The sequence below is a fragment of the Rhagoletis pomonella genome, unplaced genomic scaffold, assembly GCF_013731165.1.
Source record: "Rhagoletis pomonella isolate Grant_MI unplaced genomic scaffold, Rhpom_1.0 Rhpom_scaffold_00008, whole genome shotgun sequence".
Lineage (NCBI taxonomy): Eukaryota > Metazoa > Arthropoda > Insecta > Diptera > Tephritidae > Rhagoletis > Rhagoletis pomonella.
In genome coordinates this window covers 18,870,657-18,895,799 of record NW_023458562.1, presented here as the reverse complement: position 1 = coordinate 18,895,799, position 25,143 = coordinate 18,870,657, and the positions used below count along the sequence as shown (strand labels likewise).

The following is a 25,143-nucleotide window of genomic DNA, read 5'->3' as shown; positions in this document are numbered from 1 at the left end:
TGCATATGTATGCATGTATATTTGCCTACTATAATTCGAAGGGAGATCTCCCTATATAGGCTATAATGGTGGAAAATTTTGACAGAAAATAGTTCATTGAAAATTATACCAATTTATCTCAAATTTGATTATTGTGGAGATGTGGTTACCCTTCCAAGCAATCGACGCCTACAGTGGCTGTTAAACTAATTACAAATCCAAACAAATTAGAAACGTCAGTACATCGATGTATTTCTTTGATTCGATGCATCGAAACTTATATCGATACTTTTCGACACATCGATTCGCATAGGATTTTAAGATAATATTCCACAACAAAGTATGTTATTAGCAAAAGTGTACAACATTTGAAATTAATGGGAAATGTTTGTATTTGTGCAATGATTTTGCAGTTGGGGACAGAGGGGGGAGGGGGCGTGGCCCCCCAAAACCCACCTTAAACGAAAGAGGATGGACGAGGCTTTATGAAAACTCATCCCTCCCCCCTCACCGTCCCTACAGACGTCTTGGGAGCTGTTTGAAAATTGGGGAAATTTTGATTTTTTCCAAAAGGATTATAACCCTCACTACTCCTTTCTCTGTTGCCGAAGAAGAGGGGCTGAACACCTTTTGCAGAGAGCACCTTCCTGCGTAGGCGGCCTTCGGCCGCACTTAGGGATTATAACACCCACTAAGTAAAATTCTCGTTTCTGTGTTGTCGAATAAGAGGGGCTGAACACGTTTGCAGAGATATTTCGTGCATACTTCTTGTTTGACAGCTCAGCTCGGAAACTTGCAAAAATACCATATTTCCAACAGATATTAATAAATTAGTGCACAGATATACTAAACTTTATTTTTGTAATAAAGCGTGAACTGTTGTCTACAAGTGTGTGCACAAGCTTTTTGATTCGAAGTACGCGTTTGGGCACAGCACCCCAAAATCGTTGTACAAATATGCAAACAGTACCCAAATTAATTACTGCACAAGATCTAATTATGCTTCAAACGGAACTTGGGAACGGAACTAAACATTTCCCGAAATTACGGCTTAATGTACTATAAATGTGAGTTTTCAAAAAATCTCGGTTCATCGTAGGACAACATCGATATTTTCGATGCATCGATGTTTTTCCGAACTCGCTAAAACAAATGCACGTGCGGACACAAACGTCAAAAAGTTATTTGTTTTCACTACCGCATCAACACATATGACAACCCACAATTTGTAAAATATTTAATTAAAACAAGATGCCTGCAGCGAAAACAAGGAAATTAAAAATCCAAGTAAAGCCCAACAAAATAAAAACTGTGGGCGACACACTGGAGAATAAATCATGGGAGCAAGTAAAAATCAAGGGCAACGTTATCTCTGATGATGGTGGCGGCTTCGAAGGCCTTATCGGTTTAGAAGTTCTGGAAGATTATGATCCCAAAATGGTTGAAACAGCTAAGGTATATCACTTTATTATTTCGCATTGTGTAAAAACATTAAATTTTAGGAAAGGCGTACTAGGAAGGAGAAGCGAATGGACCGCAAAGTAGAGAGCAAAAAACGCAAGTTGGAGAAGACGGCAGATGATAAAGGTTCAGAAAAGGAGGACTCAGACTCAGAAAAAGAAGCAAGTGTTAAGCCTGAAAACAGAAAGAAACGCTTAGCAGAACGCAAATTAAAGTTACTACAGAAAAGGAAAGAAAGGCGAGAAAAACGCAAACAAAAGAGGAGTGCTACCAAAGTAAGCAAAGATGATCAACCTAGTCAAAAAGACAGTTTGGCTAATGAAGAGTATCCGCCAGACCGATTTGCACTGCTAAGACCACCGGCATTTGAAAACAGTGGAGCGGATGAAAATCTCGAAGATGATGAAACCGAAGCGCCGCAATTAGTTAACGAATCAGCGTTAAGCATTGATGACTTAGAGGTATGTAGGTGATTAAATATTGATTTATTGGTACTGATATAGGAACATGCACCACAGGGTTGGAATGGATTAGGTGTACCACAGCCCGTTCTGCGGGCAATATCTGAGAAAGGCTTCAAATCCCCGACAGAAATTCAGGTAATGACACTTCCCGCTGCTATTTTAGGCAAGAAGGATATTCTTGGTGCGGCAGAGACGGGCAGCGGAAAAACATTAGCTTTTGGTATACCAATTTTAGCCGGTATTATGGAACTAAAGTCGAAAAACGTACGTAGTGGCATACGCAAAGCACCAAAAGTGAAAGGGCAGAAATCGGACATAAATGCCAAGCAAGTTGAGGAAGATCGTGAGCTTACGCCACCTCCAGAAGAGCTAGACTTTTATCCAACTCTGCCTACAGAAGACGAAGCAAGCGAATCGGATGAAGATGCGAAAGAAAATGGTCCACTTTATGCGGTTGTACTGACACCAACTCGTGAGTTGGCAGTGCAAGTCAGAGACCACTTGGTGGCAGCAGCCAAATACACTGGTACTCAATTTTGCTAAAATCAATTATTTGTTTCACGATTCGTAAATTTTTGTTTCGCAGGTATAAAAGTGGCAGCGATTTTCGGTGGACTAGCGGTGGCAAAACAAGAGCGTCTACTGAAACAGTGCCCAGAAATAGTAGTCGCGACACCTGGGCGCTTGTGGGAACTTTATGAACAGGAAAATCCACATTTGAGTAAAATGGAGGACATAAGCTTTTTGGTCATCGATGAAACTGATCGTATGGTAGAGAAGGGACATTTTGAAGAACTTCGCAGTCTTCTAAAGGTGCTGAACGCAAATGAAGAGAAAAAGCAAACTCGTCAAAATTTTGTATTTTCGGCGACTTTGACGCTGGTTCATGATTTACCGGACCACATGCAGCGTAAGATTTTTTATAAATGTAAAGAATACTAATCGATGACTTGATTGTAGGACGAAATGTTGGAAAGCGAAAAAAATTTATTAAACAGACACCAGGCTTGAAAATACAGAGCCTTATTGAAGAACTAGGAATTTCACAGCCCAAAATTGTGGACATCACCAGAAGTCAACGTAAGTGTGACTCAATTGCAATAGCAACGTTTCATTATTAATAGACATTCAAATCACATACTAGACTTTTATAACATATTTTATTAAAAAAAAAAAATGCAGAAACCGCACAGACCCTCACCGAATGCCGACTAATCTGTCCAATTGACCAGAAGGACTATTATCTATACTACTTCGTGCAACGTCATCCTGGACGTACAATCGTTTTTTGCAACTCAATCGATTGTGTGAAACGCTTGGCTACGCTATTTGGTCTATTGGAGTGTGCACCTTTGCCGCTGCACGCGAGTATGGTACAAAAGCAGCGTCTGAAGAACCTCGAAAGATTCCGTGACAACCCAAACGGTCTCCTAATAGCCACAGATGTAGCTGCCCGTGGTCTTGACATACCCAATGTCGAGCATGTGATACACTATCAAGTAAGTGCAGACAAAAGGATTTATTAAAGCATTTTTGAATTACTAAGTCTTGTTTAGGTTCCGCGGACTAGCGAAAATTACGTACACCGCTCAGGTCGTACAGCACGTGCCAATAAAAATGGAATAACTGTGATGTTCATGGAGCCAGGTGAAGTAAAGAACTACGTGAAACTTTACAAAACATTGGATAGAAGTAGGTTAATGCGCGCTTTCAAATGGCCTTTCTTAATATTTGTGTTCCCATTTCCTAAAGCCGAAGATTTACCACTGTTTCCGGTCTCGGAGAAATATCTACGCGCTGTGAAGGAACGTGTTAATTTAGCTCGCGAAGTTGATAAGCAAGAGCTGAAATTGCGTCGCACACAAAGTGAGATCGGTTGGATGAAAAAACAAGCAGAGGAAATGGATATGATTATTGACGGGTTTAATGACGAATCGTAAGGGAGCCCTGCAAGAAATATAAAACCAAATCTGATTATACTCCTTTTTTTAGTGGTAGCGATCAGGATGATGAAGATGCATTTGTGGTTGAAAAGAGGCGCGACCGTCTACATTTGGAAAATGTACGCGCACAACTTAGCGCATTGCTGTGCAAACCTATGTTCCCAAAGGGCTTTAGTTTTAAGTAAGTCACTATTTCGATCACATAAGTTGGTTCGGAAAAATTATATACTTTTCTGTATTTTTTAGATATCCAACTAGCAGTGGCCAGCTCCAAATGCCAGATATTGGTGCCTCTGGCACAGCCTCTGACAAAGGCAGCGCTGTAAATGTAATGAAGGCCGCCATTGATGATTTGAAGCAAGCGAAAAAAGATCGGATCAAGAAACGGAAACTTTTTGCATAAAAAAAACAAATTATTTAATTAGACTAATTCAGTGTTTTGATACAAAATATCGCACACCGTTCTCCGTAAGAGAGCGCGCATGCTTCGCCAGCAATGTGGACACCGAAAGGGAAGGTGTACTAAAACATCTACAAGCATAAATTTTATGTGTTGGTATTTTGTATATTGGTGTAAAATAATAGTCGGAACTTACTCAATGTATGGTTCCATTTCATCCATTGTCCAGCGCGTCTTAGTCTTGAATAATATGCGCATGCGTTCGTGTATATTCGTTGGAAGAAGTTCTTCAACTAACGATCGTATACAGGTTGTATGCCCTTCTTTATCGATAATGCCCAGCGCCCGCAAATATTTTTCCTAGATGAACAGTATAAAAACGAAAATTGATTGCAATAATTGAAAACCGCATATAAAAGCTTACGTCACAGTGCATTCCCTCTGGCATAGCTTCTTGCCAAGTGTTCATGAACTCATCTTTACGGAATTTTAGCTCTGGTTGCAAAATATTTTGTGCTATGATACGTGCAACCAATTCCTCCTTGTATGTGAATTTCCCTTCTTTTCCCTCAGTCGGTACAGTGTATATGCGAAAAAGTCCCTTTACGATATCAGAAGGAGCAATGCCTTCCAAAGCTGCCACCGTTTCTTCGAATTCGACTTCATCTAAAGGCCATGAATTTTCATTCAACAGAGCAAGCATACAATTCAAAATGCGCATCTCGTATTCACACTCGAGCACACGCATGCGCCCATCGTATTCCATTACGCGGAAATGTAATAACCCTTCGTCGAATTGCTTCCGACTGCATTGCACTGTGTCCAACAATTGATTGTATGTAAAAAGTAGTTTGCGATCAATGTATTCTTCATTTTCAGGCCCTGAGAAACGCGTCAACTGTAGCAGTTCGTATATTTTACGATAACGTGGCCGTATTTCGCGGCACTCGAAATATTCATGGAAAATTTTCAATACTTTTCGCTGTTCTAGCACTTTGTCGACCGAAATGTCGTCGTCATCATCATTTAAACTTGTTTCTAGCGAAGACGTACCAGTGCGAGGACTCTTCAATGGAGACGTGCTGGTGGCAGCAGCAAACTTCAAATCCGGCACCAACAGAAGACTGTTTGATATCTCGGCGCCTTTCACGTCATATGTTTTCTCTTCAGTGCAAAGCACTATTTTTTCATTGTGGCCCCCTTTGAAGTATAGAGTCTGGCCAAGTCGGATTTGCTGGTGCATATGCGAGTCCAGCTCAAGAAGTTTCAAATTATCATTATCCATACTGGCGGAAGGGTAATAAAGTGCTTGTGTAACCTGTGTAAGATTCTTGGCATCCAGCTTGGCGTGTTTAATGATACTTTGTACATCTTCCAGAGTACGAACATAACTGGAGAGTTAGTTAAATAAAATAGTAACCACACATTATTTACTGAATTTCTTACGGCTTTTCATCGTCCTCTTCGTCATCCTGAGCCAAAACCACTTCCATTTCCGATTCACTCATTTTTGGGCCTACAAAAGACACGGCGGATGAAAGAAATTTCAACTTTACCGCCAAATATGACAAACAGCTGTTCAAGGCGAATTCATATACGCCTTGCACTCAGTGATCGGACTCTTTATTTTATCCTCCCATTCGGCTTTGTTTTCTTTTACTTGAGAAATTTCATCGTCGCCGGGAATACGGAATCTTGTAATATATCGTTCTTGTTACCATATAGTGTTTAGTGTTGGACAATTTTTGCTCTTAAAATTAAGAAAATTATGTCGAGCAAAAAAAAAATCATGAAAAACGCGAATATGTGGTAGATTTCAGACCTTGAGTGGTAGATGCTCAAAACAGTGGCAGATCTACCACAATGTGGTAGAAGTCCGATCACAACATTACATTTTTACACAAAACGCACTTTCCTATTTCTGAAGTTTTCGCTAATTGAATTAATATCAATTCACAAAAATATCAAGGAACAATTCGCATGAAAACACAATTTCACAAATCAGTGACAACTTAGTTTTCTTTGATAGAAAGTAAACAAAGTTTGACAATTCAGGTTTTTCACCAAGAAGAAAACATCAAAATTGCAACCCTGCTGCTTCTACCTATTTATTGTGCCATGGCTCTCTCCTTGCAAGTTTTCTGGTTTTTTGGCTAAACGAACACGATTTGGTAACAATTGGTATCAACTTGTACAAATTTTTTGCATAGCGAACACTCCTACAGTGAAAGCTGCCATAAGCGGATACCGATTTTTGCTACTTTTTGTCCACCTATGAGAGATATCCGCTTATAGTATTTTCGAATAAAATTCCCCTTTAATACATGTAATAATATTATTATCTAAACACATTAGATAATTGGCACGGTAAACTATTTTCAGTAATATTTTGTTAAGAGTAAAACTTCCATGTCCATTACTTCCCTTGTGAGTTTGTCGTCCTAACACTGAAAAGGAACGGTATCCTCCCCAGTAAATAGATATTCGCCTTAATTTGTTGTTGTACATACAGGACTACAGATAGTTTTCTTTTACCATTTTTCCGAAATTTTTTATTTGTTTAGCAATGTTTTTGGTTAATACAAAGTGAGATTTATTTAATTAAAGTAGTAAAAATGGAAAATAACGAGATAACAATGTTCATGGATGTTAAACTGGATATACACAATAAACGCCCAGAGTCTCTGAAATTCAAGCAATGGTCCAGATGTGAAGTAAAAATTGAAGGAATAAAGTGTTTGCCCAGCTATTTGCGTGCTACCATCTCAGGATGTAATGATGCTGAGGCGAGCGTAGCGGAGGAGGAACGTGCTGATCCCAAACGATACATAAGTGTATCAATTATAGTTCCCGGCGTTAGCATAAGTTTAGCTGCTTCGCGCACAAAAGAGTTCAGCTATGGCCTTTTCTGGACACAGAATCGGAAGCAGTGTTACATATATTTCGCCCTCGAAACGGATACAAGTTGCAGAAGGCATATGAAGTGGATTAAAAAGACTATTAAAAATTTGGAGTTGCATCGGCAGTTTATGTTGGAACAAAATAGAATAAGTCGCGGTCCAAGTATGGGCGCGGCTGGTGTACATATAATGCAATTTGAGAAGGAAAACAAACAGATAAATAGCCAATCAAAACAGGAGAATGGAAAGTAAGTTGTTTAAAAAAAGGGAACACCTAAAGAATACTGGCCTTTAAGCTAGAGAAAAAAAGTGGGCGTGGCCCGCCCCCTTTTCCGGATTTTAAGGGCATATATTTTTTTTGGTGCAAACGGGTGGCGATAGGGGGGACTAAACGTGGAATTTTCAATATTTTCAAAAGCTTATATTTCGAATGCTGTTGAACCGATTTTCTAAATATGGACACAGTTGGAAAGGTGATTGAAAGGCCTTTTATTAGATATATACATATATAAGGTAAAAAACGAAATTATGGCAATTTTTTTTTTTAATTTATGTTTTTCTTCAAAAAATCCGTAATTAACTATATTAACAGATATGTTTATCAGAAAGAGCACAAAAATATCGTTAATTTGATATATGACTTGTAGCAAAAAATTCTTGTGGACATCATATTTCACTAAATATATATAAAAATATAGTATTATATGAAAAAGGAAAAGCGAAGCAGGTGAAAATTTGGATTAAAAAAACGCGCGATAGAAAATCTTACTCTCTTTAGTTTTTACCTAAATTGAATTAAAATTAAAAAAATACTAAAGAAATATTTACAAACAATTTTTTTTAATCACCTTATTTGTTATAAGATTGAGTTGTTGAATTAAATGGATAATTAATCAAGCTACGCTATCCACAGTATTTTTTCGATAAGGGATTATAACCCTCACAACGTACAATTCTCCTTTCTGTGTTGCCAAATAAAAGAAGCTGAACACCTTTTGCAGAGAATACCTTTCTGCGTAGGCGGCCTTCGGCCGCGCTTAGGGATTATAACCCTCACTACGTAGAATTCTCCTTTCTGTGTTGCCAAAGAAAAGGGGCAGAACACCTTTTGCAGAAAACATATAACATTAATACAATTGTTTTATTGCACTGCTGGCAGTTGTACTTAAACCTAACTATGTATATAAAATTATAAGCCAAATTAAAGGTATTTTTATGATCTTTCCGATAAACATATTTGTAAATTACGTATGTTTTACGAAAAACATACCTTTTTATAAAAAAAATTGCCATAATTTCGTTTTTTTACTTTTTCTCAAAATATGTTTGCATTATATACATATATATATATATATATTGAATTACCTTTCCAACTGTGTCCATAGTTTGAAACTCGGTACAATAGTTTTCAAAATATAAGCTTTTGAAAATGTTGGAAAGTGCATGTTTAGCCTCCCCTAGCGCCGCCCCTGTCAATTTGTACCAAAAAAAAAAGTTTACCATTAAACTCAGCAGAAAGGGGTGCACCACGTCGACGTTTTCTTTTTTCTCTAGCTCAAGGGTCGGTATTCTTTAGGTATGCCAAAAAAAAAGTAAACACAAATATTTAATAAATTAAATTTCAGTTTGTCTGAAGCACCTTATTCCACCCTTGGGCCCCTACCTAATATTCCAAACTGTCTAGATTCTAATCAAAGTAATTGGTCGCGTCGCGTGTCACACAGCTCGGAGATTTATGAAGAGATTTTTGAAAATATTGATGGACAACCTCGTCTCTCAAGACGCGTTTCGCGTGCTTCCATTGCTTCTGGTATTTACGAAGAGATGAAGCCCAGCGCTAATGCCTTCAATGTCATCGATGAAGAATCTACTGAATCACAGCCAGCAAGTGGAACAACAACTGCGCCACCTCCACTTCCACCCCTACCACCGCCACGAAAACGTATCAACACTTTCGATGGGCAAGGCGTATTGGGTGAAATACCACGCTCAAATACAAATCCTGAATCAGAATTGGCTAAGAAAAAGAAGTACAAAAATGTGTTGGATAACATTTTCGGCAGTGGTCGTGCCAAGCGCGCCGAGAGTGTTAGCGAAACACAGGCTTGCACTGCGGAGGATATAATTAATAGTATTACGCCCACCAAGCCTGTCAAAGATAATGAGATCACCACGCCCATTTATGCCAATGATTCAGCGGTAAAACGACAGAAAAACACGAAATATTCGACTTTAGCTGCAGCAAAGCGTAATAGCTTTTCTTCGCCAGATCTGTCAAAAATAAATTACGTGGACACCTTTGACGAGAAAGACATTGCCGTTGGCTCTTTGAACAACTCGATTGCATGTAGCGATGGTGTAGATTTGAGTACCGATAGCTTACACAACGCTTGTATAATGCCGTCCAAGGAAAACTTACAATCTTCAATTTTCCATGGCAGAATATCAACTGATAATCTTAATGTGTCTGAAAAAATTCCAAATAATTTTAATTTTTCAGCCATTAATTCATCTGGTATAAACTTAATCGGTTCTAATGGTGCCGCAATACCCACAAGCAATCAAAGAAAGAATAAAATTTTGATAGACGATCTAACAGGCTACTGTGTGATGGCACCTATTCGACCAAAGCAAGTCCTACCGACAGGGACAGAAAGAGTTCCTGCTGAGCCCACCTCGTCTGGTTACTCAACCAGTTCTAATCCATCGACAAGTTCTTCCTCCGCAGAAGACCCCAAGGCTTCAGCAGCTCCCAAGCCTCCTCCAGTAGCTGCAGAGGAGAGTGCCATATATGAACAAATGTTGGACTTACATACATCAAATAGCGAACAGGAGACCACAGGCAATAAAAGTACAATAAAAACAGCCAATGACACCAATACACTTGCTACATCTACTGCCTCGACATCCACCTCCAACATTGCAGATTTTACGGGTAATTTGTACGAAAATTTGTTGGCCGTAAAAGCTTCGCAAGAGCTGGAGCTGCAGCTACCACCTACGGCACTTAGTACAAGTACACCCACCGAATCGCCGCATACCCAACCAACTGCGGACAACGAGAAGCAATTGGAGGAAGAAGAAAACTACTACCAAACGCCGCGGAAGTCGATAATTAGTGTCGACGAGAAGATTCCCTCCTATTACCCAAATAGTTGTGATACCGCTAAGACTCGACGCCATCACACATTGGCCACAGCGAGTCCACAGATGGCGGTATATAATACTTCGCCCACCGTTGGTGCGACCAGCACAGCAGCGGCGAGCACAACCGAGGTAGGCACACCTTGTAAAAAGAAGAAAAATACAAATTATTTTCGTTAAAATATTTATTTGTGTTTTGTTTTTGCTTTTTAGTATGTGCATAGGAATGCATGTATGTATGTCGGTAATGGAATTTTGTTTGTGGTTTTTGTCTTTATTTCGTTTCTAATTTATATTCGTTTCTAATGTAGGCGTATCTTTGAATTTTAGTAGAAATATTTGTTGTTAAAAAACTTGTCTGTAATTATTGTTCATCCTGAAGAGCTTCGAAAAATACAAGATATCCGTTATTTGTCTAATGGCCTTTGCGAACCAATGGCGTGCCTAAAACTATGCAGCAGATAACTGAACGCAGTTTCGAAACAAAATCCAAAAGAAGTTTATGAGCAAACGCGTCCCTTCTTCCCTACTTTTGTTGTTGTGTCTAAACCGTTTCTTTAATAATGTTTAGAAATTTTTCTTGCCTGAACGAATGCCATGTTTCCGCTCTATAATTCCGTACTCTAAATCCTTCTTAATTTACACGTGTTTGCAGAGGAGCAGCACTGCCTCAACCTCTGTCGGCTTACGTCAACTGGTCACATTGAAAATACCTCGTGAACGTAAAGATAATCTATACATATCATCTCCACGAAGCATAATTGAGCAACGCCAAAGTGGAAATTATCCACCGGAAATCGATAACAAAAACTCGCAGAAAAATGGCAGAGTTCAAAAATCGCTGCGGGCGGGTGCTATGAAAATTGCCGAGCATGTCTACACTGTCAAACATGCTAAGCACAAAGGCCACAACGTCGATAAGAACCTGAACAATAATAACGAAACGAATGTAGCTAACTTCGCCGAAGTTATGCGCGATCGTCTACAAACCGAGCTGCTGCAGATCGCTTTGCTACAAAAGATTGACTTTAAATTCGATGACGCAAAATCAGCTGCAGATCAGCAGAGTCCAGTGGGAGAGCAGTCAACGCCATCACCTACGGTAAAACAACAGCAGCTGAGTAGCGAGAAGGAGCGCATCTACGAAAATCTGCTGCATCACAACCTGCAATTACGGCAAAATGAAAATGATGTGATGACCAGTAGCGACGGCGGTCCGTCGTTGACTCCTCCAGCTCCAACCAGCGTGACAAACTCCAAATTGGAAATTCATCAGAGTTGTATGGCTGGCGTAAGCGGCGTGGCAAGCATTGCTACTGCCGATGTTGTCAAAGTGGCTGATAGTTGCAGTGCCGTTGCGGACGGTAGCGGGTTAGGAGGCGGCGTAAAAAAATTCGCTTCGCTGCCGCGTTTCAAGAAGATCGATTTCTCGCCACTACGTCTGCGTATCAACAATGTCTTGCAGCGCGGACAGCAACAGGACTTCTAACTCTTCCCATAAGGTGGCTCAGAAGGGAGAATTTTTATTCTCTGCCGCCACTGGTGTTGAGAGCCACGACTGTGTGCTTAAAAATAATCAACTCAAAAATACGTTTATTAATTAAGATATGTATGTATAATCGCTTCAAAAGTGTGCGTTTGGTTAGCTCTAAATTATTTTAAACTTAGCGAGTTTAGGCTCCAGCTATCGTTATTCGCTCGAATTTTTTGTGTAAGTTTTTAGTTTCCGAAAAAGCTTTGACTGTTTTATGAGCAGGTAAAAATGTGAAAGTTAAGCGGTATGCAAAAAATTGTTTTTAAATTTTTTTATTCTTAAGCAGGGATCACACGATTTGTACATTTGTACAGATTTGTACATTTTCACAGTTACAGAGTGGTGTTGTTTGGAAAGTCGTTATTGAGCTGAACTCATTATTTCTAACCAACACCACTGTGTGACTGCCAAAATCTGTAAAATCTGTACAAATGTACAAATCGTGTGATCTTATCAAATCGGATATGTATAATGTATAATTATTGTGATCGTTGACTTTTTAATCCATATTAAAAAAATGTGATTTTTTATTTTAGCGAAAAAAATTTATAATTATTTATTTAATTTTTTTTTGCCGTTTTTCTTTTTATTCGATTAAAATTTTATCTGCTCCGAATATGTATATGTTTAAAAAATACTTTGATTATAAAAAAAAAAAATATTAAAATTATTAAAGGCTTAACTGTGCTGTTTTAAAAAAGTACCGTTTGTCAACGTTCGAATATGGAAAAATAAGATTAATATATAATATGTATTATTTTTTATTAAATTTATATTTTAGCTAAAACACAAAATTGTTTGTTTGAAAAAATTTTCCAAGCTTTCGTATGTCTTCATTAAAGCTTTTTTCGAATTTTTAGCTTAATTCTATGCTTAATGAAATCTACTTCCCGTAAAAAAATATTCATGGCTGATACATGCGCGTGCGCGCGTAATATCAACTACTGCTAAAATAAAAAATAGTGAAAAAAACTAAACTAAATAAAATAAAATAACAAATTTAAGCTATAACTACACGTACAAATCATAAATATCCGCCGATTAAAAAGCTATAAATATGTATCTAAGAATAATTCTGTTTTAGAAAACATATATACATGCATACAGAAAAGTATTTTTAGAAAATAATTGCATATAATAATGAAGAGTTGCGAATTAATTGTAAATCATAGCTCAACATATTTTTGCCGTAAAAATAAATTAAAAATTGTATTGTTCTTTAAGCTGCAGATTTAACGGAAAATATCAGGAAAATAAAAGCTTCAAACCGATTCCAAACAAGCTTCCGCTTAATTTACATACATACATATATGCATTTATATGTACATACATACATACATACATACACACATAATAACATTTATAATTATTCAGTGAAATTCTATGTAACAAAGCAAATTACTTGCAAGTTTAAAGAAAATTTATCCACTAATATCCTACTTAAATATGTGCATGCATACATACAAATGTATGTATGTATGTGTGATGTACACATAATATAATGTAAAGTTTACGCGCTTTATCTAAAAATTATAAAATGCTATTCTAACTATAACGGAAAACTATCAGTAATAACATAAAACTGCCAGACATTTTTATTGATATTTTACAGGTCTCTTACCTAAATCAGTAGACTTCGAAAAAAACTGCGTAAATTTATTTAACCCTTTTTAAATCTCGAATGCCATATTGCAGAGTTGTACTTTTGTACTCCAACATTTGCACAATGAGTTTTTAAATTTTCAAGATTTTCATAAAACAACAGTTTAATGATTAAAAAAACCAAAACTTAAATAAAAAGGTGCAAGTGTCTATAGATAGATGGTCAACGGATATTATTGTTTTTAAATTCACAAATCGCAACTAAGCTCAATTACTTTAGGTAAAAAAATATTGCATTAATTATAAAAATTGTTGACTTGTTTCGGCTATTGTTGGGTTTTAAAACTAATGCGAATTTTAAAAAAGAAAATATTACAAAAAAAAGTTTATACAAACGAAATATATTCAAGAAAATGCTTTTTTGGCTTCTATACAATGTAAACATATCATTAAGAAAATTTGAAACTGCGAAAATTATCACTAAACTAACTGCGTACAAGCGAAAGGACCAACTAGTTCGAAAAAATTAGTTAATGGAAAAATTAAATAAAAATTTATTAAAAAATGCTTGTAGGCAAATTGATATGCTCAGAATGTGTTCATCGACTGCTAAATAAATAATTATAAAATATAAATATGTGTGCATATGCGTGTCACCGTTGTATTAAAAGTATTGTAACCTTTTTATATGTAAATTTGTATTCAAAAAATTTTACAGCTGCTTAAAAAGTAAAAAATAGTTTTCTTTTTGTTCTAGATTAGTTAAATGAAGCTTAATTGTTGTTGGTAACACATGCATTCGTACATGCTATAGAAATAAATAAATGTCTACAAAAGTGGAGAAGTGAAATACATACATACATCACTATTGATATTCCAGTAGCGTAATTGACGAAAAATTAATAAATAATCGCAAATGCTTTGTTTAAAAAGCAGAAAAAACCAAAAAAAGAATTTTTATAAATAAGTCTGTAAACCGACTTTGGTGGCGTGGAATAAATTTCCAACTTTTTGTGCCAGTTGGCAATACTTAAAAAAGGTAAAAATCGCTTGTCTGAATTTTACTTTTAATTTAACATAAATTAAAAAATTGCACTTTAATTACAATACACACTCCTACATACAAACAAATACGCTGCGCAATATGTTGCACTACTCCATTGCCGCTCTCCGCTTTCTTTTGCCTCACATGCACTCCACCTGTTGGTATCGCAGACATGCGCCAATGTTGTCTTCTGCGCTGCCCTTGCCTGCGCCACTGCCGAAATGCACGCCAACATAGAATGGCGTCACGGTGGATTCGATGCGGCACGGCCACGCGCCGCTCGAGCAAAACTGCGAGCCGCAGTGCACAGGCTCACAGCCAGGCAGCGTCGGCGAACCCAGCGGACCCATGCCTATAAAGTCCTCCACTATGCACGGCATGGTGAGGCGATCTGTGCAGCGCGAGTACAGCTGACGCGCCTTCAAAGGAGCTCTGTTATTTTGTTGACTACTCACCAGCACTTGCCGACCACTGCGTCGTAAGGGGTTAAAATCGAAAGCGCTTCGTAGAAATCCGAGCAGATCGAAGCCACCGCGTACTGGCCCTGGGCGACGCGTTGGCGCGCTGCCGGTCCAATCGCTGTCTCCGGAGCCTTCGTCTGCGATTTCATCGCTGAGCGTTGACGACGAGGGGGTGGCGGCCGTGGTGGATGTGGTGCTTCTACGCGTGTTCAAAGTGGTTGCGCTGCTGCTGGTAGCGGGCGCCGGTGCTTCCGAAGACGCAGCGGGTGCGTCAGAAGCGGCTGGAGCGGCCGCTGAAAGCAAATAACAGAAACAAAATTTACATACATATAAGATTGGCGAATTTTTTGTACAAAACTTACTCGACACATCCGTCGCCGCAGTACTGCTTCCACTCACAGTAGCCGCGCTACTATCCGCTGCTGACGCCGCTGATGTACTGCTATCCATTGGGGTGGGAGCGCTAGCCATCGTTGCATCCGGCGCTGCTGCGCTCGGCATCATCGCAGCCATGGTGGTTGCAGCATCCATCGTTTGCAACATATTGGGATCGTCAGCGAGCGTAGGCGCTTGCATTGTGGGCATGGCGTCCATCGCTGAATTGTCGACAGAGCCAGCAGCTCCTCCACCGCCGCCACCTCCGTTCGCACCACCTATCATGCCGCTCATCACTCCAGCTAACATCGGATCCATCATCAAAGCAGGCACGCCCATATTTAGCATTCCCGGATCGCCGGCGCTGCTTGGTCCAATTCGAAACGATTGTTCGTCGCACGGCTGATACATAATGGAGCACATCGCCTGCTCCTGACGCATACAGATACGGTAATTCTGGTTGGCCAAGTGTCTTCCATTCTCGGCGAAATTGAAAGTCTTCAAGGGAGAAAAACAAAAATATTAAAACGCATAAGTATTGAAATCGGACACAAATGCGCAAACCTGTATGATGCCCTCTGTGCCAGTGTGGTACTGCAAGCAGCCAACAGGCGCGCGTTGGCTGAAGGGGATCTGCGCGAGGCGTATCTCCCAGAGGCGTATGGGCTGAAAGCGCTGCGAGAAATTCATGCTGATCTCAATGGCCGGCATCGAGTTGCTGCTGCTATTCGGATAGAGCTGGCTGAAAGTGAGTGGCCGCAAATTACCGTAGAGTGTTTGACGCGGGGCAGCAGCACCACCGACTTCATAATAAACTGTAGAAGAAAAAAATTGTTGTGGACGATTTTTAGCAAATTCCCACCTCTTCGTTACTCACTGTGCTGTCCACTGTTTTGTCCGCACAACGTCAGTTCGCCACTCGGGCCACCGTTCACCGCGAACACATCCCCATCGCAGACGCCAGTGCGTCGATTCGGTTGCCCCATGGAGAAATGGTAGAAATCTATGCGCAGCTGACTGACTTCGTTGTTCATCAGTTCGATTTTGAAGTTGCATGGCGTGCTGAAATTGCTCGGCATGAAACTGGGGAATTGTGGTGACACCAAGTAGGTAATGTTGTTGCTGATAGTGGTGTTGCAGCTGGCGATGACTACATTCGATTGTGATGGAAGAAAAGTTAAAAAATGCATACAGCTTTTTAGGTCAGCGCTTCATGATTACTCACATATGCAACATACACCGAATCCCATGGCACACTCGCCCTTTGCGGTGCCACCTTTGGCGCGACACTCGTAGGCATTGAAGCAACTCCCGATGCGTCGACCATCATCCGAGAGACATTCGCCATCGACCGGCACAGGAAACAGATGGATAACTGTTGAATGAATGGAGCAAAAGGCGACGAGTCAGTTGTATAGCTCCAAATTTCATAACTTCAAAAAATGTATGGAAGAGACTATCTTGCGCAATGATGCAAGCGTAAAAATAGGTCTGGCGCGGGTTAACTCATCGGATCTCAAATCATGCGTGATTCTGGCGAGCCAGAAACGCCGAGGAAATTGACTTCGAAATTGAGAACCTTCTCCAAGAAAGGGACTAAAATGAGTCTCACCTATTTGATCTGCACCAAAAGGTATAAAAGCGTAAACAGACGGCAGCGTTGATCCGGATCAACTCGGAAATTAACTGCAGTTGATCTGGATTAAGTCCGCGTTAATCCGGATCAACGCTGCCGTCTATTTAAGCTTTAAGATAAAGTTGAAAAGGAGTTTAGAGGGTACTAGATGCTAATAGAAAATCTGAGAGAAAAGAGCAACGTCTGATGGGAGGCATCTTTAAAAAAGCCCAAAACCAACTTTCAACTCTATATAACTATAGAACTGCAGGGAGTAGTTATCGACCACATTTATTGCGATCTGTATTTATTGCGATCTGTACTGATTGAAAATATCAGAGGCAAATTAGGTTAAATCAATTAAGGTCAAGGCACTGTAAAGTTGGCCCTTATCTCTGATAGCAGGCAACAGCATATAAAGAAAAAGCTGGTACATAATGGTACCAAATAAGTTGGCCGGAATGTGGTTATAAATTATGATGCAAATTATAACCAAGAGTTTTTGGGAAAGTTCCGACACCACCGCTTGCCGTGAGTTAATTTTTGACTTAATTATTTCCGTTGTTCTAGCCATATGAAATTGACGCTGTGGGGCAAGTTCTGTAAAAATGTCTACCGGTGTACACAGAGGAAATTCACAGTAGACAAATATAGCTCTACGTCAAATTGAAAGGACTTCAAACAAGCTATGCGGATCTGACCTATGTAACTTTAGACACAATTACTTAATTACCATTTTTACATAAAGCTGCTGAGAATTTCAGCTTTTGCAAAGAAATGAATGAAATATCACCACAGAGCGTCGTTCATTTAAAACTGTCTCCTAATAGTATTTTTTAATTATTTTTTGTGCATAGATTTGAAAGAGGTGCGAGAGTTCATACTGAACTCGGGGAAGACAAAAGGGTTGTTTTATCAACTCTATCTATTTTTAAAAACCTGCTTTCGATTTTTGTTTGACTGTGTGACAAGTTCGCGTTTACGTTTTGACCGTTGGTTTGAAGTATCCCGCCTCCGTAAGTGCGGCGCGCTCATGCAAATCTACGCTAATCTATGACTTTTCCTTTTTCTTTCGACTGTTGGAGAAAGTGATTGCACAAAAGCACTAATATGCACAGACTACTCACCGCGATTTTGCCGACTGCTCGGCACGTCGAGTACTGTGTTGTTTCCCAAATGTTTTTCAATTTTATTCCACGCAGCGCCTGCAAGTAGATTATACACTTTTTATTCAATAAAAAAAAAAATAATAATTCACTACTCACCCTGCCGGTGCTTGCCTCCTAGTCTGTGCAGCGTTTGCTGTGTACGGTTGCCCTCGGCAGCTGCTTCAAATGTCGCATCAGCCTCAACATCACTAGGGCCATTGTCCGTTACGTTTAACAAAGGCGCGTCAAGGTGTGTGCCGCTATATTGGAAGGCCGTGTCGGCGTGGAGTAGCAGCATTTCCGATTCCGCGGTGAACATTTGCGCACCCGCATTGGTCGGCAGCTCGGCTGCATTCCAAATATCGATGTGTTGAAGACTGGGAGGCCAAACGGCAGGAAAGTTTAAATTTGAATTGGACAAAGAGGGACTAGGCGCAGCGCCCACCGGCAGCAGTACTAAAATATTAAGCGCCAATACGAATACTGGCGAATAGAAGAACTGCTGCTGCGCAGCAAAGGGGTGGCTGATTTTCAAAATTCTACGTAGATTACAAATATTTTTTTCTTTAGTTCCTATTGACACTTGCACTTGCACTTGCACCTGCACTTTTTCACTTTCCATTGCTGCAGCCTAAGTCGAAAAAGCCGTTTCCAACAAAAAAAAAAACGAACTTTCTTAATTCTTTGGATAATCGAAAATTCGCGCGTCTGCACTTCTGTGGCGTTCAAATCAGAGTGTGTTTTGTTATTGCACTCAGTTTCGTGGCTGCAGCGGCTAAACAATGTCATCAACGGCAACGGTTGCAGTCTCCAGCAGCGCCGCAATATTATCTCGCCACGGATGTAGCAGTTAGCGAGCTACTAACTTACATACGTGCACGCTGCCAGACCGACATAAATACATGCATATGCCCATGCGTCTAAGCACATTTCGAACAACAAACAATGATTATATTGACACAAGCCACAGCAGCGTCTAGCAGCTAGTCGAGCCGTGAAATGAAAGTGGCGGTGAGAGTGTTTCGTGTCTCTTCCTCCGCTGCCGCAGCCGCTGCGCCTGTGGAAACGTGTTCTCTTAACTTGCTCGCGTAAGCCGCTGGACTCACGCCATTACAGCTGCAGCTGGACCATCATTCCTGAGCGCGCTTATGTACATGCATACCTACATACATATATGTATATCTATATGTAAGGCTTTTAGTGGTCGTCGTCGTAGCATCGCATCTACTTTAAAGTTGGTCGTACTCCACTTTGCCGGTCTTGTTTGCTTTATCGCAGAGCGCTGCTCGCGCAAGTAGGCTGTCCTCATTGACGCGCCACTTTATTGATATCTGATATGTTATCGTGCTAGCTTATTGACATTTAGCGAGTTGTTGTAGTTACAGCGATTGTTGTTGTAGCAAATAAAAGACGAACCGAATGCTGTGCTTGCAAAAATCTACCCGTGACTTTGTTAGCTCAGGCAAGTTCGTGACTTAAGTCTTTTGTGCGGTTGGCAGCCAAGGACTTTCTTAATTTGTGTGACGTTTATTAATAAAATAAAATAAAAATCATGTGGGCTCGTGCAAGCCATGGTGCGAGCGGTATCTAATTTGAGTTAATTAAGGAACTTTTAAAAGTAGTCTTGAAATATTTGGCATAAAGCTAAAGAAAGAGGACGAGTTCTCAGATCGAATGGCAACAGTTTAAAAATATTTTCGATTTTTTAGGGCAATTTTAGGTCGCTCGTAGATCGGGAAAACAGCCTAGCCTTAGTTAAATAAAAATCAAGATTCTTTACTTTCACTTATCAATATCTGAAAATTTATTTATTCTTAAAAAATCCTCAGTGTCTTAGACGCATTCTACGCCCATCAATTTGTGTAAATATTTAGGTGTTCATAATTTATATTATTTAATTTGAGTAAACAGTTTTTATTAAAATAATTATGTACTTACATAAGCAACGTCTGTATTTACACCTTTTATGTGTTTTTATTTACTTTACTTTTCTCTGTGGGGTAAGTACATACATTTATTTAAGATGTTTAGTAACATTTTTGTAAGACATACATACATATAGTACATGCATAGAAATGCTCTTTAACTTGACGTAAAAATATATATGAAATAACGAATTACAACAAAAAGTTGCAAACGCAAATTAAGTCACTTAATTTCATCGCAATTTAAAAGTTGAAAGCCAATTTCTTCTCTCTCAACAATGCTCGCGAATTTCGTATATCTAATGGATGGTTGCATGTAATACTTATCTAAGATTTACTAACGTCTCACTTCAACAAACAATGCAGGCAAAATATGTATATACATATGTACATACATAAGTGACAAACCAAATTTATATTATTTTGCGTCTAATAGTAAATGGAAAACTTTGATTACTGCTGCTCGATATGCTAACAGGCAGTCGCAACGCGCAATTACTGGCTACAATTTGTATGGAGACACACCTGCTAAGCGCACATGCGCAGCTGTCAAACAATTTCACTTTCACGTAATTAAAATAACGTAAAAAAATACAAAAATAATAGTTTCGATAATTTTTGCAGGTAGTAAAGGTTCGAGTTGTGTTTCGTAGGTAACATGTAACAGTGTAGAGTTAAATGCAACATTTATATAAAATATTTATATTAGCGCGCCTACAGGTTCTTAATACTTTTTACTTTAAACTTAACATTATTAAAAAATAAAATGCCTAGTAGTTACACTACACTTATTCATATTTGTATATATATAGAACTTAGCATTTAATTGGCAAACAAGCGGATGCATTAAAATAATGAACATGCACACAAAAAATATTTGCTTAACACAAAGGCGTTTGGAAGTACTTGTTTTTCGATTTTCTTCGCTAGATGTACATCTGATTCATAATACATATGTATATGTACTTTTATTTTTTATTTGGTGCTACAAAACCTTTCAGTTGTGTTAAACAAACAATTCCTTGTGCTTATAATTTTCTTTAAAACCTAACCTAAAACATGTGATGCGATTAACTCTACTAAAATGCACCAAGAGTCTACGGAACTACGTTTCGGTCGGCTCCATGTGTCGATGAACCGTCACCGGCGCTAATATGTAACGCGGTGCAATCACACTGTCCTCCGTCGAGTCGTTCAGTGGCAAAGTTGTTTGGCCATAAACAGGCCCTCCATCGCCCACATGTCGTGCTGATGTTGCCACCTGCTGATACTTCTTGGGCGAGTTTATTTGATAGCGCGTTACCGCTGCCACCTCCTTTGCTTGCGTGGGCGCTGGCGGTGGATGGTTAAGGTATGGATTTTGATATTGCGGTTGATGGTGACGATTTGTTGGACTCGATATGGAAGTTGATATGGACATAGTGTCTGATTTGCTGTTGCGTTTATCGTGCAGCAACAATGGCTCCGCCAAGGCAAAGCACTGATGATCTGATGAGTCTTCATGTGGCGTCATTGTGGAGTAGCCATGGTCCGATTCGCCATTGGGCGGTCGTCGGTAACTGCTGCCAGTGGACATGTGGTAAGGTGAAATATCGGCGGGATGTATGAGGTTGCGCTGTGCCGATGGGTGTTCGTACCCACCATTGCCGCTGGGTGGTTCGTCATGTGCTTGGCAGTCGTCAAAGTTGAAGCGAGATAGGGGAAGTCCATAATTCTCTTCTTGCATGGAGTCAACGTAGAACTGCTCCTGCGATTGCGAGTCCATATTGTGGCGGTAACAATAAATTGCAAAGCCAATAACGATGCCTAGGATAATAATAGCACCACCGACAGGTCCGAAAGCGGAGTAGGCATTCGGTTTTTGACTGGGATTATAGCTATGGGCAGCAATTATGTCCACATCGTCTAAATCACCATATGGTGTAAGCGAGGACAGCACACCTGCAAGAATAAAAATATAAATACCTCTGAAATACATCAGCGATTCTCACCAACCATTAAAGCAAGACGCTTGGGCAGCGCAAAAAGAAGCGGAAAAGCTATTGCCGTCCACATCTTGCTGGCACCACTCACAACCCATCACTGCCAGACACTCGCTCTGCGTTCCATAAACATCGCAGTTGATGTTCACGCAAGAAGGCAGCATTTGATGCTCTGCGCGGACAGGCGGCAGCGCAATGAAATGCTCGCTTGGCGGCTCGCAATACGCAAATTGTTGGGTGTAGTTGATAAAGCGTTCCACAGTCGATTCTGAAGTGTCGGAGTGGCTGGCACCAATCACGCTATTGAAGGCTTCCATTTCCATGGGGCACTCGCACGGACACTCGCAGTCCATCTGATCCATACGATTACAATTCAAGCACACGCGATCAATAGTGCTGCAGGGACAGAAGGCGCCGCCATCGCAAGTCGAATTCAGTACAGCAGCGAAAATATTGCTTCCATACACCAACGCTATTGCATATTTTGTGCGCTCGCCGTGCACAACATTCGTCAGGATGTCGCCCAGCGATGTGTTGAACACATAGTAACGTTGGAGCGTGCGGTTCTGGTAGTTGGCGCATGCCAATTTCCGCACCAGTGTCTTGTGATTGAGGATATCGTTTGCTAAATACGATTCCTTGTGCGTGAGGTGCTCGTGGGGTCGGCGTTGATTACGAAGCGGAGAACTAGATTCCAGCATACTAGGATGCGCTATAAGATAGCCTTCGTTTTCGAATAGCAGACACTTGATGTGCTTCATTTGGCAAAGTGGGGTCGAGTCAAGTATCATTTTATAGTAGTAAGCGTAGGGTAGGTCCAACGCAACAATGGCCACCGGTTGATCGCGTTCGACAGAGTGTAAAGCGTTCGATTTTCCCTCAAAAATTGTGTGTGCGATTGTGATGATATAGCCCGCGCCGCCAGCATCTAAATAGGGCTCTGTTGTAATAATTTTACCGGGCTGCTGTAAAGCCTTTCGGAACCACGGACGCCTAGTGGGGTCATAATTAGAGCTAAGCAGACAGCCGGGGTAGACTTGCAGCACACCATTCACAGTGGCGATATAACGGCGTATTATGTGATTCCTCAGTGTGCCACGCGCGTCTTGATGACGCTTTTTCAAATGCTGCATGGCATTATAGAGTGCATTCACCTCCTGTCGAATTTGTGGACGAAGGCCTGGGTTGGCTAGGAGACCGGTGGTGTCTTTCAAGTAGGCCATTATACTTTCAACAGTACGTATTTGGTCTCGTGGTGAATTAACGCGGTTATTGTGCAAAAAAGTAAACGGAGACATGAAAGCTGAAGCGCTTAAGAAGAGTGTAGGCGCATCTGAAAGGATACAATGTAAAGTATATTTCAAAACACATTGGACGGAAACCCTACCCATAGTGCCCACTTGACGAAAGTAGCGGCAAGTATGTCCGTTAGGTGGGGACACCAAGTCCAGCCGATGATAGAGCAGCTCCATGCTCGACAGATACTCGTAATCACTGTGATGGAACCGTGGCAGTTTGTCCTTAGGTACAGAGAAACGCTGCAGAGAGAGCGGAAGACTTGATGATGTGTGTAGATTAGTTAACCTTATTGCGTTGTCAGTGCTCGTTGGCGCTGATGAGTTAGTGGAGGATATTTCAAGCTTATAAGTGGATACGAGGCATAGTATGTAGATACCCAGTATGGACTGCCAGTGGTAAATGCGTTCAAAATACTGCAGGAAGAGATAATATTATGTGCTGATTTAGAATTTGAGTAGAAGTAAAGTACATATGAATTTATATATATTGTCAATTCTTGTCTAACCTCGATCTTCCGGTCCCTTGTCAAATAAACGCTCGTCGTCAAATTTCCACTTTCATCGTGCAACATGCGTCTTCTTGTATAAGTGAAATCTGTAGAGTTTTCCAAGAAGCCAATGTCCACAGGAAAGGGTGTCTGATACTGCGCCATAGGCCGTGGAAAAGCTGGGTGTGCGATAGTTATGCCATTACGATCGATGAGAAAGGCGTAATTGAATTCGTTTTTATTAGTATTTTGCGTTGGCTCTCCGTAACTGATTACATCTTCAATCAAATCAGCTAAGTAAAGATTCACGCCTACTATGCCAAAAGGGGGTACCGCATGCGTGACCGATATAATTGCGTCTGTAATATGAATTTACTTATTTACTGTTCTTAATTTTCATTAAATTCATATTTTTCTTACCTTGGCTATTTGGCTCAACCACGGGCAGTTGGATCTCCAGACTCTCGCTCAGGTATCGTTCCCTGAATATGTGCTGAAATAATGCAACACTTAACCGCATCACATCCTCTATTTGCGCTTTGGTAAGTACAAAAAACTTTCCTATCAATTGCTGTTGCTCCGCATCATTTTCGCAACATTCGTTTACTGGTATTTTGTACTTTGTATAGTTTTGTGTTGCGATATCAGCAAGAAACTGTTTCTCATACATTATACGCTTTTCATCAGTGACCACAGCGCAAGTGTGTATCACAATCGGATCAATCAACTTACGCTGGCCGTTGGAAATCACCTGAAGGACGTGCATTGTATCGGATAGATTAGTGAGTAGACCACGGGTCACATACACGAATTGTATGGGATTCTGTTCCGTGATCACACTGCTATTCTGAAGTTGATGAATCAACTTAAATGCATATTCGAAGCCCAGAGAGTGATTCGTTTGGCCTTTCGTCACAACAAGCGAGTGTATGTAGTTAAGAATCTCCTCTTTACGGGCGCGTGTCGCGTAAAATACACTATTTGATGCCTCATTAGGATAGGAATCGAATTGCACTATGTGTGCTTCATCGGAAACTGTTGTCACGGAAATAAGATCGGTGGGCGACAGCAGTTGCAGAATACTGGTAACTGAAAGTGATATAAATGTTTAGAAATTGCTTTCAAACGATAACCTTAACAAATATGTATTCGTTTACCTAAGGCCTTCGTAAGCTCTAATAACTCCATATTCATTGCAGATCCCACATCCAGCAGTAGAAAAACATACTTATTCTTTATAGATGAAACATATAATTGTTGGAAGTAAGTCTCTGCATAATAGTGTGTTCGCATATCTTCAGCATTATCACTACGCGATAGAAAATAGATATGTTTAAAGTGGTTTCCTAGGAATTTTAGTTTCGAGTTAGTTGCAGATG

General features: G+C 40.1%; 5 protein-coding genes across 6 annotated transcripts in view; 2 read left to right on the top strand and 3 right to left on the bottom strand.

Annotated features, from left to right (window-relative positions):
- Nucleotides 1–5,787, bottom strand: part of LOC118744294 (sister chromatid cohesion protein DCC1) — a 39,858-nt gene extending 34,071 nt beyond the window's left edge. The window contains exons 1-4 of one of the 2 annotated variants that reach the window (XM_036477206.1): nucleotides 5,694–5,787; nucleotides 4,672–5,638; nucleotides 4,444–4,607; nucleotides 4,273–4,378 (exon numbers count right to left, since the gene is read on the bottom strand). In XM_036477206.1, coding sequence (XP_036333099.1) covers nucleotides 4,279–4,378; nucleotides 4,444–4,607; nucleotides 4,672–5,638; nucleotides 5,694–5,755 — 1,293 coding nt within the window. In that variant the 5' untranslated portion in view covers nucleotides 5,756–5,787 and the 3' untranslated portion in view covers nucleotides 4,273–4,278. Of the gene's footprint in view, nucleotides 1–4,272; nucleotides 4,379–4,443; nucleotides 4,608–4,671; nucleotides 5,639–5,693 lie in introns of those variants that run through there. The other variant, XM_036477204.1, reaches the window with a different exon arrangement.
- Nucleotides 1,231–4,263, top strand: LOC118744290 (ATP-dependent RNA helicase DDX24). The gene is made up of 10 exons (XM_036477201.1): nucleotides 1,231–1,434; nucleotides 1,482–1,901; nucleotides 1,959–2,430; nucleotides 2,491–2,814; nucleotides 2,865–2,984; nucleotides 3,087–3,403; nucleotides 3,461–3,596; nucleotides 3,657–3,840; nucleotides 3,897–4,028; nucleotides 4,094–4,263. Exons 1-10 carry the CDS (start codon nucleotides 1,231–1,233, stop codon nucleotides 4,248–4,250), a joined length of 2,466 nt encoding a protein of 821 aa, XP_036333094.1. The 3' UTR covers nucleotides 4,251–4,263.
- Nucleotides 5,788–6,749: 962 nt separating the features above from the next.
- Nucleotides 6,750–12,350, top strand: LOC118744289. Its single transcript, XM_036477200.1, has 3 exons — nucleotides 6,750–7,395; nucleotides 8,773–10,423; nucleotides 10,947–12,350. The coding sequence occupies exons 1-3, from the start codon at nucleotides 6,863–6,865 to the stop codon at nucleotides 11,778–11,780; spliced, it is 3,018 nt and encodes a 1,005-aa protein (XP_036333093.1). The 5' UTR covers nucleotides 6,750–6,862; the 3' UTR covers nucleotides 11,781–12,350.
- A 2,232-nt stretch (nucleotides 12,351–14,582) lies between these two features.
- Nucleotides 14,583–18,693, bottom strand: LOC118745212. The gene is made up of 8 exons (XM_036478738.1): nucleotides 18,624–18,693; nucleotides 18,189–18,527; nucleotides 18,051–18,128; nucleotides 16,534–16,683; nucleotides 16,186–16,458; nucleotides 15,873–16,123; nucleotides 15,296–15,806; nucleotides 14,583–15,226 (listed from the first exon to the last, which is right to left on the bottom strand). The coding sequence occupies exons 1-8, from the start codon at nucleotides 18,691–18,693 to the stop codon at nucleotides 14,613–14,615; spliced, it is 2,286 nt and encodes a 761-aa protein (XP_036334631.1). The 3' UTR covers nucleotides 14,583–14,612.
- A 1,153-nt stretch (nucleotides 18,694–19,846) lies between these two features.
- LOC118745211 (VWFA and cache domain-containing protein CG16868) overlaps nucleotides 19,847–25,143 on the bottom strand; it is a 16,476-nt gene continuing 11,179 nt past the window's right edge. The window contains exons 2-7 of the mRNA XM_036478737.1: nucleotides 24,922–25,141; nucleotides 24,185–24,853; nucleotides 23,783–24,123; nucleotides 23,366–23,690; nucleotides 21,992–23,311; nucleotides 19,847–21,937 (exon numbers count right to left, since the gene is read on the bottom strand). Of these exons, the coding sequence (XP_036334630.1) occupies nucleotides 21,102–21,937; nucleotides 21,992–23,311; nucleotides 23,366–23,690; nucleotides 23,783–24,123; nucleotides 24,185–24,853; nucleotides 24,922–25,141 (3,711 nt within the window). The 3' untranslated portion in view covers nucleotides 19,847–21,101. The remainder of the gene's footprint in view (nucleotides 21,938–21,991; nucleotides 23,312–23,365; nucleotides 23,691–23,782; nucleotides 24,124–24,184; nucleotides 24,854–24,921; nucleotides 25,142–25,143) is intronic.